The following is a 16,189-nucleotide window of genomic DNA, read 5'->3' on the forward strand; positions in this document are numbered from 1 at the left end:
TTCAGCGAGGGCGGGCGAGGGAGTGGCGGCGGCTGTAGGAGCCGCTGAGGGCTGAGGGAGCGGCGGGGCTGCGGGGCGGGCTGCGCCCGGCCGGAGCGCAGAGCGGGGACACCCCCGCCCCTTTCCTTCCTGCCGCCCCTCCCCGCGGCGGCAGGGCCCTGCACGGGAAGATGGCGGCGGCGGCCGGAGGCGGCAGCGGCGGCAGCGGTGGCGGCGCGGGGGCGGCGGGCCGGCCCGGGCTGTGAGAGCCGCGGCGGGACGGGGCGGCGAGCGGCGGAGGATGAGCCTGCTGTGCGCGCAGTACCTCCGGTGAGAGCCGGGCGGGGGGGGGGGGGAGCGGTTCGCTGCCCTGAGGCCAGGCCGGGGCCGGGGTCCCCTCAGGGGAACGGGGGGCTGTGACCGGGGTGGGGGCCTCCGCGCTGACCGGGCCCCGCCGGCTTGGGGAGCGGGGGCTGAGGCGGGCGGCCCGGGCTGCCCCTTCGCTGAGGGCTCCCTGGCAAGGTCACGCCGGGGGAGGGCAGGGGAGCTCGCCGCCTTCCCCGCCGGCCTTCTCCGGCCTGTGTCGCGTCGCTGTCGCGATAACCGGCTTTTCAGCAGCCGTGAAGCGCCCGGTGCCGTGCGGGCCGGGACCTGCCGCACGCCCCGGACCCTTCCAGGGCGAACAGAGGTGTAGGGGTGCCCAAAGGGGCCTTCACGAGCTTGCGGGAGAGTTCAGGGCTCGGAAGGGATTTTAAGGGGGTTTTTGCGTTTCCGAAACGCTTTCTATCCAGGGTTCTGAAACGCTTCAGCTGTCTCCCCCCTCATTGCTTCTCCAAATCCTCCTCTTCCTCCTCGTCTTGTCTCGTGGCTCTGTCTGCCTCCTTCTGGTAGCCCAGCTCCTGTCTCAAGTTTGTTTTTTCGAAAAAAAAAAAGAGAAAAAAGTAATTTTTTTCTCTAATTCTACATTCACGAGCCTTTTTCTCTTCTAGGCTGCTAACCTATGCTAGTTTAGAAACCTCTTCATTCTTTTTTTTTCCCGTTACATTATGGAAAAAGCTCTTCGAGGCCTGGTTACTAGCTCTCCTCTACCAGTAGAAGACTTGCTTTTGTAACCTCCTGAAAGGAGGGTGTAGTGAGGCAGGGGCTGGTCTCTTCTCCCAACTAACTAGCGATAGGACGAGAGGCAATGGCCTCAAGCTGTGTCAGGGGACGTTTAGATGGGACATTAGGAAAAATTTCTTTACTGAAAGACTGGTCAGGTATTGGACCAGGCTGCTCAGGGCAGTGGTGGAGTCCCCATCCCTGGAGGGGTTCAAAAACCATGTGGATGTGGCACTTCAGGACATGGTTTAGCAGGCGTGGGGGTGTTGTGTGGATGGTTGGCCTTCATGATCTTAGAGGTCTTTTCCAACCTATGATGCTGTGTATTGTAGTATTTGTCTTAATAACGGTATAACCTCTTGCTCCCCCTCCCACCCCATGCCTGCGAGTCTCCGGCTGCCTTCCCTCGTTACGAGGTTGTGCTTGTCCTGCCTCAGTCACCTTCCTGCACGTCTGGAATCTTCCTTAGCTTTCTGTATTCTGCTGCGCCAAGCTGAGACCCTCCTGGCCTGCAAGCGTGCGGGCAGTAATCACCCTTTTCCCCTAGCTTTTTCCTCCCAACACCATAGCTGGTGGTCCTGGGCCTTTATTGCTTTTCTCTGGGTGCCTTGTTTGCCTTGTCCCTAATACAACAGGACTGAAGCATCTGGGCACAAATGTATTACAAGTAATGATGCCTGTCTTTGTCGCCAGGAGCATTATCTCCTTAAAAAAAAACCCTGAACAGGCCATTCCCCCTCCCAGACTTTTCAAGCACTTTGTAGTTGATCATCTTCACCTTCTCCCTCTAAAGAACATTTGGGTTCCTTCCCCTGTGGAGAAGGTGAGCTTGAGGAAGGTTTCCTTAAAAGCTGCGAAATGCTTTTTACGTCCACAGACTGTATATTTAAATTGTTTCATTTGCATAGGGCAGAAATTGAGCTGGGGATTACTGCAGCCCAAGCTCATAAAGAGAACTGGGAGCAGAGCCTCAAACTCTCAGAGCCAGTTCTGTTAGTCCTTTGCCTTAAGGAGGAGGGCATCCTCCTCCTTACTGTAGCATTACAAGCTCAGTCTGAGTGTAATGATGAAGGAACGAAAAGACGTAAGTCTAATGATATGAAAGGGCAACTTGACAAAACATTGTGCTAAAATGAAGATATGGAGCAATTAGTCTCTGCTAGTTTCATCATCTTAGAAGTAAGGAGCGACAGAAAAGTTTTTGTGAGGAATCTTTCTCTGTGTATTTGAAGTTTAGACAGAAGAGAGCTGGATTTCTAAGGTGACCACGTAATGGTTGAATAACTAGTGAAATAATGACTCTGCAAGAATCGAGACGCTGAAAAAATGAGCAGGGAAAAAAGGACTTTTAGCTGGACTGCCTTAACTCCTGCACTACCAGTCTCTTGCTTTCTGTGTAAATGCATGTGGATCGATTGTTTTAAAATGCTGTCTTTAAAAGACTGTGCCCCTTCAGTCGAAGTGTGAGAACTGAGAAACGCCTGAGACTCCCACAGCTGTCTTCCAGAAAGAGCAAAGAAGGTCAGACTTCATGTACCGCGTAAGAAAGCGTTGGGGTTCTTGCTTTCCCAGTCTTGTTATCCTTTCCAAGGTCACCTTTCAGGAGTATTAGAGTGTATTCTGTCCCATCGAGTTTGCCCGATGCTTCTCTTGGGTCATTGTTTGACTCGCTCCTCAAAGATCTGTGTTAGCTCTGGTGAGGTGAGTAGAGCTTTCAGAAAGTTCTTTGAAAGACCTCTTAGGAAAAAGAGGCACGGTTTATGTCTCTCCCTTCAGGTGAACGCGTTTGGTCTGGCTAAAAACTTGTATCCGTATCATTTGTGCTGCTTTGGGAATCTACAGGTACTCCCCATAAATCAGATTAATCTCATGGGGCAGTCGTCTTACAGTAAATATTTCATATATCCTGCTAGGTACAGAAGATGATGCTTTTAAGCAAAGTGTTGCTACCAAAGAAGATTTCTAACATAGTATCACAGAAACCTCAGAGCTAATCCTTTTTATTAGACAAGTATTGAGTTTAAATCCACCCAGTCCACTTCTGTCCGCTTTAAGGGAATGATCTTCATTGCCAATTTTATATGTTAATGTTCAAAATGTAGTTAACTTGGATTCAAAAGTTGAGCATTTGCCTGAGATATGACTGTTTCAATTGCATTTCACAAAGATGTGAACTCTAGGTACTAGTTGAGGGTGGCACTGCTCTGGTACATTGTGGCTTTTAGCACTCTGTAAACAGGGAATAAAAAGCGCTTGAATTACAGGGCTTGAACACAGCTTAGAAATTCTAGTGCTGACAAACCAGTAGGTAGTTTCCTGTAGTCTTATGATGAGGCTGTAACCAACTTCATTAAAGGTTTGACTGCTTTAATAATTTAAATTGTGGCTCTCTTTTCAAAGACTCGTCAGTAGCTCCATTAACTTCTCCATCTGCCGTGTCTCTTCGTGGTTGCTCCTTTGCCGTCTGCCAGCCCGTGATGCACCTCTTGCAATCTTTCTTCACTCTTAGGGGAGGAGGGTACGGTGGAGGTAATTCAGTGCAGCAGTCTGTGCGCGTGAGCGTGTTCTGGTACCCATTCCTGCTCAGGATGGTGTAGAGGTGATGTTTGTCAGTGCTGGAAAGGCACAAACCAGAATGCTGTTTGAAACCCAGAATGAATCTCAGCAGGGCAGGCAGAGCAAGTTATTTAATTATCTTGAGGGTATATGGAGGAATAAGTTAGTAAATGCAACTTTGTTGTTAACGGAGGATCTTGTAGTGCGTGCAACAGGGTGCTGCCTGGAGTTCATAGGGTCACAAGCTAACCTGGGCTGGAGGGGACCTCAGGAGGTCCCTTTCCAACCTCCTGCTCAAAGCAGGGGCGGCTCTGGGATCACACCAGGTAGCTCAGGGCTTAATCCACCCAGGTCTTGAAAACCTCCAGGGATGGAGACAGCTCAGCCTTTTGGGGCAGCCTGTGCTACTCCTTGACTGTCCCCGTAGTGGAAAAGCTTTTCTCTACATCCAGTCTGAACCTCTTGTGTTTTAACTTGTGCCCGTTGTCTCATCCTCCTACCACATGCTGCTGTGGAGAGCCTGGCTCCATCGTCTCAACCCCCTGCCTGCAGGCGTGCGGCTGCCGTGGGTGCCCTGAAGCCATCCCTGCCCCGGGCTGACCAAGGCTCCAGCCCCGACCACCCTGGGGGCCTCCGCTGACCTCCTTCCGCTTCATCCACGTCTGTCTTGATTTGTCTTGATATCTGAACAAGACCAGTCAGTCTTGGAAAGTATTCCCTCCAGGTTTTTTATGTTCTGAAATGATTAATGCTGCTTTCATACATTGCTTCCCCTTGAATTTTAAACAGGGGAGGAGTAGTGGAGAGATCAAGTACTGCGTTGGCCTTTCAGGAGGCACCTCGTACTACAGTGTTTTCTTTGGGGGAAAGTAAAGGGACAACATTCCTCCTTCTTTTAGCTCTTTTTTTTTTTTTCTTTTTCCCTCCATACAATGTGTTTCTAGTGTTTGATAATTAGAATTGCTGCCAGTATTTAGTGTGAGCAATGCTCTTATCCTTCTTCATGGGTGAGGGTAATGGTTTAAAAAGGCCAATAGGATTGGTGATGGTTACTACTTACTACCGATCAACAATGCTTTGTGGTAGCCTATGAAGTAAAAAGAATTACAATAAAAAAAGTTAAGCAATTCACCTCTGAGCCTTCTGCTGAAGGAGATTCATGTTGTGGAGAGCCCCAAGACACAGGTCTGTGGGCAGCTGTGACTTCCTCCCTTCTGCCTGTCGTGGGGATTTGGGTTATGGAGCATCCCATAGCCACCCGAGGACAGCTTGTGCTGAAGTCACAAGTTGGCTGGGTGTGCTGTCATAGCTCTGATACTTTTTGGTTTTTTTCCCAAGGCTAGATTCCTAAGGGAACAAGGCTTGTGCGAATGTAGTGCTTACACTTTTTTTCTCTTCTCTTTCTCAAATGGCTTCAACAAATTTTGGCAGTCTTCTACAGAGGGATAGAAGTTTCCAAGTTGATTGTTGCCATCAACTTTATGAAAGTTAGCTGGTTGGAAGAGTGATCCTAGCGAGCGTGCCTGTTGAGAGAAGCAGGCAGAGCTCAGCCGGTGTAAATCGGCACACGCAGAGCTTCACGTCAGCCGTGGCGTGTGCTTTTCCGTGTGTGCAGTCTGAGGTTGCTCGTCTGCATGGAGTTACTAGCGAGGATTTGAGTGCACGTGCGGTTTAGCAGGTGGTGGGCACGTTTTTCTGCTGGAGGGACTGGCAGGAAGGTGACTGCTTGAATGTGTGCTAGAGGGAAGAGGGCTGCAGTAATAGGAGAACATGACCTGTTTTACTTAGTGCTTGGCCGTATAGACAAAGAGTGTGTTTTAAACTTGAGCTGCTCCTGACAGACGTGTCCCGCTGTTCATTTCACCCTTCCCTGCTCAGCCCTGGTTTGATGGTGTAAGCTTATGGCGAGGTCTTCAGTGAACTGGACTGGGGAACTACGCTAGCTTAAAACTGCTTTGTTCTGCTTTATACCCACAAAGTTTAGCCCAAATTGGTTTCCTGATCCTGTTCATCATGTTACCACACCTGCTGACAAAAGGGGTGAGGGTGTGTGCGACAGGAAGGAGACATTCACAGCAAGGGCAAGGTGGATCTGCTGCTGCTAGGGATGGTGCTTATTATCGTTAAAGGGCTCGCTGACCCAGAACACTAGTAAGTAATGCCCCATTTCCTATAATATATCTGTGGCTCTATACATGGAATATATACATTTTATATATATCTAATGTAGCTGGTATCACTGGCACGAATAGTGCCTCTGTTTTCAGTCTGGGCTGAGAGTCTCCCCCCTTTTTTTTCTTCCTGCTGCAGAACACAGCTTATTGTGGATGCTCTTACCGCACGTGCTTTGTGCTGTGCTTGGGGTTGCTTGCCAAACAGTGTGCCAGTGACCTGAAGTGCAGGTTGGTGTAAGTAAAGTTACAGCTGTATTTATTTTTGGTGGCAGGGATGATTCTTTTAGCAATTAGTTCTCATGCTAACCTGCATATTCCAATGTAGTTTGATTTTTATTGAAAAGGAGGAGGTTGTGTTGTGGCAGTGGAACCAGCTGGTGCTTATCTGAAGTTTTGATGCACCAAAGCATTTTGAGAAGGCTGCCCTTTCCCTCAGTACAGGATTTTGGAGGTTTTTTTCCTGAGCTGCTTCATTTGGGTGCATGGTAAAAAGATACATTTGCTTGGTGAATATTTAGCTATTTTATTGAAGTACTCAGTATAAAGTATACCGTGATATTCAAGCTACTTGTAAAATCTTTCTTCTGTCCTAAGGGTGCATCTTCCATACAGCAGTTTCATAACAAGTAACCCTAGCCTGCTCCAGGGAGATGTTTTTTGCCTCCAAATAAGCTGATCTGGGCGCTCAGTCGTAATGCTAACTTTTACGTCAAGCAATGTGAAGCTTTATTTAAGTCAATCTGCGTGGAATGTGGAGCTGCCCTGCCTCTCACTTTGCCCCGTTGGCTATTGCATGCATTTTCAGATGTCTTGGTGCTTCCCACTTGAGAGGAAAAGCTGGCTGCAGTCACTGCTCGGGATTGCTTGGGTTGATGGGAGAAGGCAGTGACTTGATGGATAGATGCTTTGGCATCTTCCCTGCTTCGCCAGCAAAGATCAGTGTGGAAGAGGAGTAATTGCAGTTTAGGTGCATGGTGGCTGGGGAGGGAGGAGAGGATAGTTTGCTGTAGTGTCTGATCTTGTTGGATGCGGAGCTGCTGGGGGCTGTAGAGTTTGAAGGGTCCTGCATCACTGCTGCTGGATCTGCATGAGTGGGAGCAGACTCCTCAGAGCAAGGAATGGTGGAAGAGCAGCTAAGAAATGCAGCTGGAATGTTTCAGGTGTACACCTGGGAGGACAGTTACTGCTTTTGTTACTTTGGACTGGAGGCTTGTCCTCATCTCGCTTAAAAACTGCGCAGCTGCTGTCAAGCAGGAGGGGAATAAAACCGCAGATCTGCTTCCTTAAAATCCTTAGCAGAGTTGCCTACTTTGGTCCTGTACTTTTTAACGTGTTACTAGGGAGGTGATAGCTTTCAGTGGTGTTTGGTAAAACACCAGTTTTCCTGTGCTCAGGGAGGCGTATGGCACCTTTACTCTCTTTTTCCAACTTATTGTGGTGAAAAGAAGAGAGGACTAACTGAATGTTTACTGTGGGGTGACGGGAGCAATCGTGGCGCTGACTGGCGGGCCATAGTTTCTCACCGTTTGGCACAGGGAGGAGGGCTGCTGGCTGTTTCTGTACGTGCCTCTTGAGCACTCGTGCTGTTGCGTGCAGTGTCTTGTTGAACGCAGCTTTGCAGTTGTACTGGTTGCATCACCAGCTTCCACTTGTGCAGCCATGCTTCAAGTCCTGCCTTTAGGCCACATTTCTAGACTTGTCTGGCCACGGCTTTTCTTCCCATTTGAATTAAGAAGAACTTCTGATCGTAAGCCTGGGGACTTCCTAGGCAACCCAGCGAGGGGGAAATGGCTTAAGCAGTGTTCTAATATTGTGTATTTCAATTCCTCTGAGTTAAATCAGCAGCTTCCTGTTCAGATCAATGAAATACTGTGAGTTGGGGTGGAATAAGAGCTTTTTGAGTAACATTAGGCCTGCTTTCTCTTCTTTCTGTATTCCAGTAGGACTTTTCTTGGATTATTCACACTGGCTTCTGCACCCAAGGGATTATCATAAGGAACCAGAAGGCTGAGGAGTCTCTTGGGATTGTTACACAGCCGTGGGCGACAGACTGAATTTCACTGATGGGACTCAAATCAGAGATACCTTTGAGGTACTTAGGAGTCCTGCTAGAGTTAATTTTCTCTTCCAGCTTTAGGGAAAAGAAATGCAATTTTTCTGAAAGTACTCATGATGTCTCTAATACATCAGCAGTCCATTTCTCATAGTTTAATTTCATTGTCTTTGGTGTTGAAAGTATCTTCTAGTGCTTGGCCGTATTGAACAGTTTACTGCTTCATCTAATATTGGTATGTGTAACCTGATTTTTATATAATTGCCTTCACACACCCCCCCCCGCCCCGAAGCATTGTCTGTTTTGAGTGTGCGGGCCCCACGTGTTGTATGGCTGAATTATCTCAGAGAGCTGCTCTCTAACTGTTTGGAAGTGAGAAATTAATTCTGAAAGTATTCCAGTAAAACCTTTAAGATTGATTCTGACAAATGAACTTGGGGAAAATCTCTTGAATTACTTTAAAGAACCTTAGGCAGAGATTAGTCTTTTTGTTTGGACGCAGTAAAACAGACCTTTTGGGCACCAAGAGTCTTTATTCAAGGCTGACTTTGGTGTTTCTTGGTGCCTTGATTTAAGGAGGCCTTGATAGTTGTTCCAGTTTGATCAGGGTACAGCAGAGGGCCTGTTGTTTGGAGCCAAGCTGTTCTAGGGCCTCCTGGACTACCTGGGGGTCCGTGCTACGTTCTTTATCAGTTTGACTTCCCTACAGGTGTTGTCAGGAATAGAAAGAAATTAATTTTTGATAAATCTGTTGGGAAGACCATTTTTTTTCCTCTTTGTTTTATGATAAACCTGTAAATTCTGCTGCTGTACTTTCTGTTGTGATGAAAGTCTCGTGGTATTTGCTGTGCTGTGTCCTGTCTTGGTCTCACCGTGATTTGAAGAAAGCACATGGATATTGCTGTGTGTCAAACAGCTGTGACTGTGTGATAATCTTTTTTTAAACCAAGAGTTTCCAGTAGCCAGCAAGGAACCTTTGACAGACTCCAGCTTAGGTTCCTTCTGCGGTCAGGACTGGTTTTGGCAGTGCCTTTGAGCATTCTTGCTCCTAATCTGAGGTATACTTGAGCCACTGAGAGGGGTCTTTAGGGTAGTTTTTCCAGGCTAGCCTAATAATAACTGAAAATAGAAATGCTAATTATCTGTAGCTATGAAGAAGGGGAGAAGGAGGGATGGGACAAAAACTTTTGTCTGTTGAGTAGATGCTAGTTGTCTGTCTTCAAGTAGTGTAAATACGTGTCAAGGACAATGCTGTGGCAAAACTTCAGAACATAGAGGCTTGATCTAGCCAGATATTCCACAGAAAAGACCAATCTACTAGTGGGTCTGTTTTTTGTGAATGGCAATAAGAACAGTGACCAAAGGATGTAAGCCACATTTTTTTAATATTAAAGAAAAACCCAAAATCACCAAGAGTGTATAAAAACATGAAAACTGTAACAGCTCCTAGAGCTCCAACAGCCAGCTGCGGTTACTAGTAAAATAGAGGAAATGTTGTTTCAATATGAAGAAAAAGGTATGATTTCTACATGGCTCAGTGAATATAAATTGAATTAATAGAAGATGGAAGAGTAAACATGCAATAAGACTCTAGAAGGTGTTTCAGTTTGTGATAATACCATCAATGTGTGTGAAGTTCAACACATATGTGAAATCCTTAACTGGAAAAGAAGTGATAAACTGCCTAATATGCATTGTCAATTAATACAGAAGGCCTTAATTTAGGAGCATGTTGCTTAGATTATGTTAGGGCATGAACTTCTGGCAGTTTCTCCACCCAGTCTGAACATACCCGAACTATTTAATTTTAGAGATTTATTTTGTTCTGAGATAAACTGTAGGAGTTACGGGGCTTGGGGCAAAGACATTTGTAGGGGATTGTGACTTGCTGGGTGTGCAGTTCAGCTTCAGCTGAAGTACTCGTCTTTTCCTGGTTTTAATATCAAAGACTAAAATAACCTCCAAAGCTTGAAACTGTCCAGAAAGATATTTCCAGTATCTTTCTCATGAAGATGTCAAATGCTTGCTGATGCTGCTTGTACAACTACAGACTGGCTTCCATCATAGACAGCTAGGCAGAATTCAACACTAAAAAAAGTGATGTGTATACCTGCAACATTACGTTAGGTAGTCAGATTTTTGGGATACTCTTTCAAAATGAGGTAAAATTCTGTGCATTAAAGATGATTATAAAAAAAATATATTTCCTATCATGTATAACCGATTGTATTATTCTCTTAATTCCTGAAATAATTCTTTGAGGACTGCAAAACTGGAGACTGCTATGCTGGAGTGTTAAGTGATGTGGCGCATGAGTATCTTGTCTTCAGGACTGGCAGATCAGCAAGACATGAAGAGCTTTGGGCCTCAAAGGACTCAGCTGCAGGAAATTTTATTTGTGTGGTTGAAAATGCTGTTGAACATATGGATTTCAGATTTGGGGTTTAGAGCAGCATGGTTCGCGTAGTTTCTGTGCTTTAATTTCAAATGCTGAAATACAGTGCCAAAATGATTCTATTTTAAAATCTGTTTTGGACATGCTGGTATCCGATACAAAACACTTGATGACGAGATCCAAGCTATTGTGATTGCAAAGTGAAATGCCAGGGCTGAGTTGGCTTGTGCAACGTGAGTAACGCGCAAGTGTTGAGTTAATAACCGGTAATTGTGTAGTCACACGCTGAAGCTTCTCCCGACATCATCCCTTCTTGCTTAATGTGCGGCAAAGATTCAGAAAATGTCTTCTTGGTCTAGCCAGGTGAGGACAGTCCCTGCCTCTTTGCCACCTTACGGAGGTAGCGGTGGGTTGAGTGAGGCTGGTGCACTTTGCTGAGGGATCTGTTGGGAGGAAGGATCCAGAGCAGGTGAACCCAAGGCGTACCGTGCTTCTTTCAGGCAAGACGTAGTGCCATGCCGAAATGGTTTAGGAAGGTGGCTGGGACAGGCTCCTTTGGGGTGTGGAGGTGTCTGCCTCTGGAGGACCTCGAAAACGAGTAACGCGGATGTTTGTCAGGAGGGGCATCAGGGTGAGGGCATGGGCTGCGCCGCCTTTTGAGGTCCTTTCCAGCTTCAGGATTTGATCTTCAGGCTGGATGTGTTAGCGCATTGCTATGGAGCCTGTTCCTCGGCTGGTGCAGAGGGTGGAAGGACTGCAATGAGCAAGTCTGGTCTGGCTGTTGAAAGGGAGGTTGCGGTCTGGAAATCTGCGTTTGGGTTTATGTCCAGTAAAGATGGGCTAAACCCAAAAAATTTTCTGTACGTGATTACCAAAGCAGAGACTGTAGTTGGCTGCACATCATGTGAACTTCTATTAAGACAGAGTCCTTTTTAGTTCTGCAGGTAAGGTATTGAGATTTAAATCTGAAATAAAAATATTTGTATAAAAACACTTAATCCCCAAAAGTGGGATTAACCTTGGAAGTTATAAATTTGCTCAGATGCTTGCCCCTAACCAATTCGTCAGGTTTTTAAACGGGCAAGGTAGGTTACTGGTTAACTGGCAGTCCCTGGGAGCGCTCGGCAGGGCGGTGGCTCGGGGGCAGTTTGGACCTGCTGCGAGCAGAGCTGCGGATGTCGGCTGGACTCAGCTGAGTGGGCTGCACCACCGCAGCCAGGTTGGTTTTCCTCAGGACCCGGTTGTGTTCGGCAGGGCTCGGCGGCTTCAAGCTGCAGCCTTCCTAGAGAGGGGTAGTTCTCACAGTAGTGTGTCCAAGCTGCTTCACTCCTCGGCTCGTAAAATTTGCTGCATCTGAGCTGGTTGGATGGGTTATAGGTTTCTCCTTCAGCTGAACACAGACAAGAGGGTAACTTGTACGTATTCCAGGAGTAGGTGTGTTTTGGTGGTGGACTCTACTTTGGTTTTGTAGCAGACAGCCTATCTGGATGAGCTGCTTGCAGACTGCGGAGGGCCAGGAGCAGAGGACTGTGGGAGAGCCGTGCCTTGCTGAACCAGGAGTCGAATCTGAGGTTCAGCAGCAAACGTGCCTTCCCGTAGCTCTATGCAGCTCAGATGGGTATGCTTGGTACCTCGAGTCGTGTTTATGCCTTTGCTGAAGTACGTGGTGAATATTGCTGGTTGTGTGGTTTGAGGTGGGAACTTAATAACTGTGTATCCTTTTTTTCATTAGAAATGACTGTATTTGATAGAGCTGCATTAAACCTACGGTGGCAGAGGATTCTGCCTCTTTTTTTGGGGAAAATAATTTTCAACTATTCTCTAGATAGGGAGCAGCTAATGTGACTCCTATAAACAACTGGCAGTGATGCACTGAGTACCCATTTAATTGTCATAAATGGCCGATATAATTCTCCCTGGCTGGTGTTCAGCCTCCACACTGTTGCTGTGATTTCAGAGTGTGGCTTGCACTGAGATTCAAGGTGGAGAATTGAAAATCATTGCGAAGATGCAGCTTGCAATTAGGATCGTACTCGGATGTAATCTGAGTGATATTTGTCATAGCTTGTCTAAACCATGCAGTGTCCTTTCACACTGAAAAATCTCTTGATTATGAAAAGTTGTTTTAAAACTTCTGGGTATGTCACGTTCGTGCATAGATACCTGTTTTGTGTGATGTTTACATAATTGTGAGTTTATAAAATGAATGGGGTTGGACAAAAACCAGCTTTGTTGGATGACCACAATGAATAATTTAAATATCAGTATTTTTGCGTTAGGCCTTATGTTTTTGAAGGTCTTGGCCATCTGGGCATAGGTCTCGGTGTTAGTGCTTGGAGAGCACACATTCAGAACGCTGAACTCCACCGTATCTGTCGTGGTTCACTTGCTACAAGCACAGTATGGGGGGTTACTCATGCTTTATTTTTGCCACTTCTGATGGTGACATCTAATGCGTTTTTGTTCTTTCTCCATCTGCTGCTTAGCAAGAAAGACAGTGTCTTGAATTCCCGATAACTGACTGCTCCTGAATGGTAATTACCTCCTGTGTCAGAGTGAGTCACTGAGCGTTACCGAGTGTGAGGATCCGCGGTTGCCCCTGGACGAGGGGTGGTTTCAGAGGCAGGGACTGAGGGGAAGGGGGTCCATAGAAAACACCAAAAATCAGCAAGATACCTCAGTTTTGTATCCCGACCTGTTAATAGAGGCTATGGGCAGTGGGAGACTGCTAGAGCTGAAAGTCAGGACTGAGAGGGCTGCAGGAATTGTCCCCTTCATGCAGCGTAGGGTGGGCTTTCCAGGGGGAAACTGTCTCCCCTTTGGAACGAGCTCTGAGCTGTTGGCACCCTGCTCTCCAGCTCCACGGGCTGGCGAGAGGGCTGTTTTCTCCGTGTGGCAGGAGCGTGGCACTAGATTGACTACGTAGTTACTAGGCTTTGAATTGGGTACTGCGTACTTGCCTGGGAGAGCTCATACCATGTCCAAGGAGGGTTGGCGTCTGCTGCCTGACCTCAGCTGACCTGGCTGCTGCAAGGCTGACCTAAACAGCGTAACTTTCTGAAACTGATGGGATGATAACTGTCCGAAGCTGCTCTTGATGCTTCGATTTCTACATTTTCCATAATTCTGGACATGGTTTTCATAATGCAAAAGCTGTTAAAAAGTTAAATATTAGGCTCACTTATTTTAACATCTGGTGTCTGCAGTTTCCAGCTGTTAACACAGGTGAAGATTTTACCGAGTCAGGAACTGTAATATAACAAATGAGTACTGGTGCTGCTATATATTTATCACAACTGAAGCCTGATATTGTGTGCACTCTAATCAGGGTGGATTTGAAAGAGGAAAAGATAGTAATATTACAAGGGCATAATTTGTTGGGTTTTTTGTTTGTTTGTTTTGTTCAGAAAGTAATTCTGCTGCTTTTCCTTGCTCGGTCTCAAAACCTGTTGGAAATTACTGTGGGAAACAAGGTAGTTCAGATGCAAACCTCTCCCATCCTGTTTAGCACTGTAGTCATGAGAACTAATAAAGCTCCCCTGTGCTTACCAGAAGTTCCTCGTTGTGGGTAGTGAGAGAGCAGTACTTCATGGTTTTTCTCTCCCAAATCTGTATTTTTTTAAGGGAGTGGGTCATCAGTGGTTGAGCGGATCGCAAGGCAATCTTGAAGTTTTGGTGCCTTCACACCTTGAAGATTGCTTTAGTTTTTAAAACTGGCTTGACCAGTGGATGGTGTAAAGGTTAAGGCAATACATAGACAGATTATGTATTTTATGTTAAACATTTTGCCATTGACTTGTTCCCAGGTCAACTGCAAAGCTGATGTGTTGTCAGTCAATGCAGTAAATGTGTTAATGTATGGATGCTGACAAGGACACAGAGTATTCCATAAGTGTATTAATTTGTTGGCTGTTTCCTATCAGAAACTTTCATTTAAAGGTATTCTTTAAAATATGAAAAGATATCCATGCCTCGAAGTGCCACACACTTTAAGTATCTGTTTGTTCTTTCCTGAGCATGCCTTTTTATAGTTCTTAATTTGTTTTTAATGCTTTGGTAATTTGCTTTTAATTTTTCTGTGCTGAAGACACCATCAGGGTTACCTGCAGAGCTGTGCTGTCAGCTCCTGGGAGGTAAACAGAGAGAAGGTGACTGGAGTTCTTCCGCTTTTGTTTTCTGGGCAACATTCATTTAGAGGTTAGTTTTGTCCCTTATGGCTCCAGTCAAATTCCAGATAACTACTAGGTCAAGATGGAAAGTTAAAGAACAGCATAGTCAGTATTTTAAAAATACCTTTACCGAACCAGTGACTTAGGAATACATATCTGAGCTTTCCTGATCTAGTCTTAATACCATAAATTTGTTCCAAACTCTCTTTGAGTTGAAAAATGCAGGTGGTTGGGTATTTAGTTTGCAGGTTACCTGACTTAAGTTTCAGAGTTCTGTGGAATAGACATTGCCACGTTGGTGATCCTGAATGACTGCTGCAGAGCGGATCCCATTTCTGAGGCTCAGGTTTGCAGCACTGCTCTTCTCACAAGGCTCAGGCTCACTCCTGTGCCTGACATGAGCTCTAGGCTGTAACGAGAGGGAGAGTGGATACTTTGGTGGAGACAGCCCAGTGCGAGAAGCTTGAGCAGGGTAGGAGACTTGTTTCCCTCCCTGTAGGTTAATTGAAGAGTAAGCACGTAAAACCTTCGCTTAGGGTAGCTTTTACCTGTTGGGCACATCTCTTTCAAATCTTGAGACAAAGGAACTGACTTCCATGAAACTGGAGGGAAATAAAATGAGTTTGAATGAAGCTGACTGCGAGGGTACTTTTACCCTTTGCCAGGGAGGAGGATTGTCAGTTCTGATCAAACTTGGGAAGACTTGCTTTTGGTGGTTGCTTTTTGAGGATGATTATTATGCCTTGTTCTAATAGAGCGTGGACTAGGAGAAAGGGGGAAGATGGGATTTTAAAAAATCCTGTTCTGTGTCCCTATTTCTTACCATCCCTCTCAGCTGAAGTGGGAACAAGAAGGTAATGGAGCAGGATTCCCTGCGGATAGGGTTTGGATTCAGGTGGTGATTTCATTGCTTTAGCATCTGCTTGCAGAGGTGTGTTGTTTTTTTTTTTTCTTGCACAGTTACACTGGTGCTGAATTAATTGTTTGTGTGGCTTTGACCTACAGCTATAACCCGATAAAGCCACTGGTCAAAGAAATTAGCTGTACCCTGACTTTAGCTGCCTCTAAAACAGGAATAATAAGCTTTAAACTGGTTAGCACAGAAGATTAACAAGAAAGTGATACTGTTGAAGGTGTTTTTCATTGCCGTATCTGTGAGGACTGTCCTGTCAGTGTAAAAGGCACACGGAGCATTTAGCTTGATGACTCGCAGCCTGAAGATCCCTTGCTATGTCAGTAAGAGTTGGCATCACCAAAACGTGCCTGTTCCCAAAGCAAGTGATTCCAGCATGGTATGAAAACTGCGGTCATTTAAACTAGGTGGCAACACTTGCAAATTTGGAACATTAAGACTTGTGTGTTAAATATAAAGCTGCTTTAAGAAAAGCTGTTAATCAGTACATATCTGATGCACAAGTGAGTGGGTAAAGTCCATACACAAATACATAAGTAAAATCTATATTGGTCTCCCCATACCGCAGCAAAATCCTGACTCCATCCAGTTATCCTTTTGGGAAAAGATGTGTCAGGCTGTTAGCTGAAGCCTGTTGTATTCAGGTGATGTTAAATTAGTAGGTGAAGGAAACATCAAAGATGAATTTTATCCACAAGTTCCTGGCTACTGTTACTAGGGTATAAAAAAAAAAAAATCTGGATTTGCACACAATTCTATGATTGCTATAAAAATATTTCCCTTTGTCAGGTCACAGTTAGAGATACAGTTGCTGTCTACAAAATAGTTCAGGGAAGTCAGAGTTATTTA

At 45.8% G+C, this 16,189-nt stretch overlaps 1 protein-coding gene across 5 annotated transcripts in view; it reads left to right on the forward strand.

The window, feature by feature from the left end:
- The window catches only part of LOC104333995 (SMG7 nonsense mediated mRNA decay factor), a 58,441-nt gene continuing 42,252 nt past the window's right edge, over positions 1-16,189 (forward strand). For 4 of the 5 annotated variants that reach the window (XM_075422669.1, XM_075422674.1, XM_075422673.1 and 1 more), the window contains exon 1: positions 1-309. In XM_075422669.1, the coding sequence (XP_075278784.1) occupies positions 281-309 (29 nt within the window). In that variant the 5' untranslated portion in view covers positions 1-280. Of the gene's footprint in view, positions 310-7,750; positions 7,903-16,189 lie in introns of all 5 variants that reach the window. The other variant, XM_075422670.1, reaches the window with a different exon arrangement.

This window comes from Opisthocomus hoazin, chromosome 6 (genome assembly GCF_030867145.1).
Source record: "Opisthocomus hoazin isolate bOpiHoa1 chromosome 6, bOpiHoa1.hap1, whole genome shotgun sequence".
NCBI lineage: Eukaryota > Metazoa > Chordata > Aves > Opisthocomiformes > Opisthocomidae > Opisthocomus > Opisthocomus hoazin.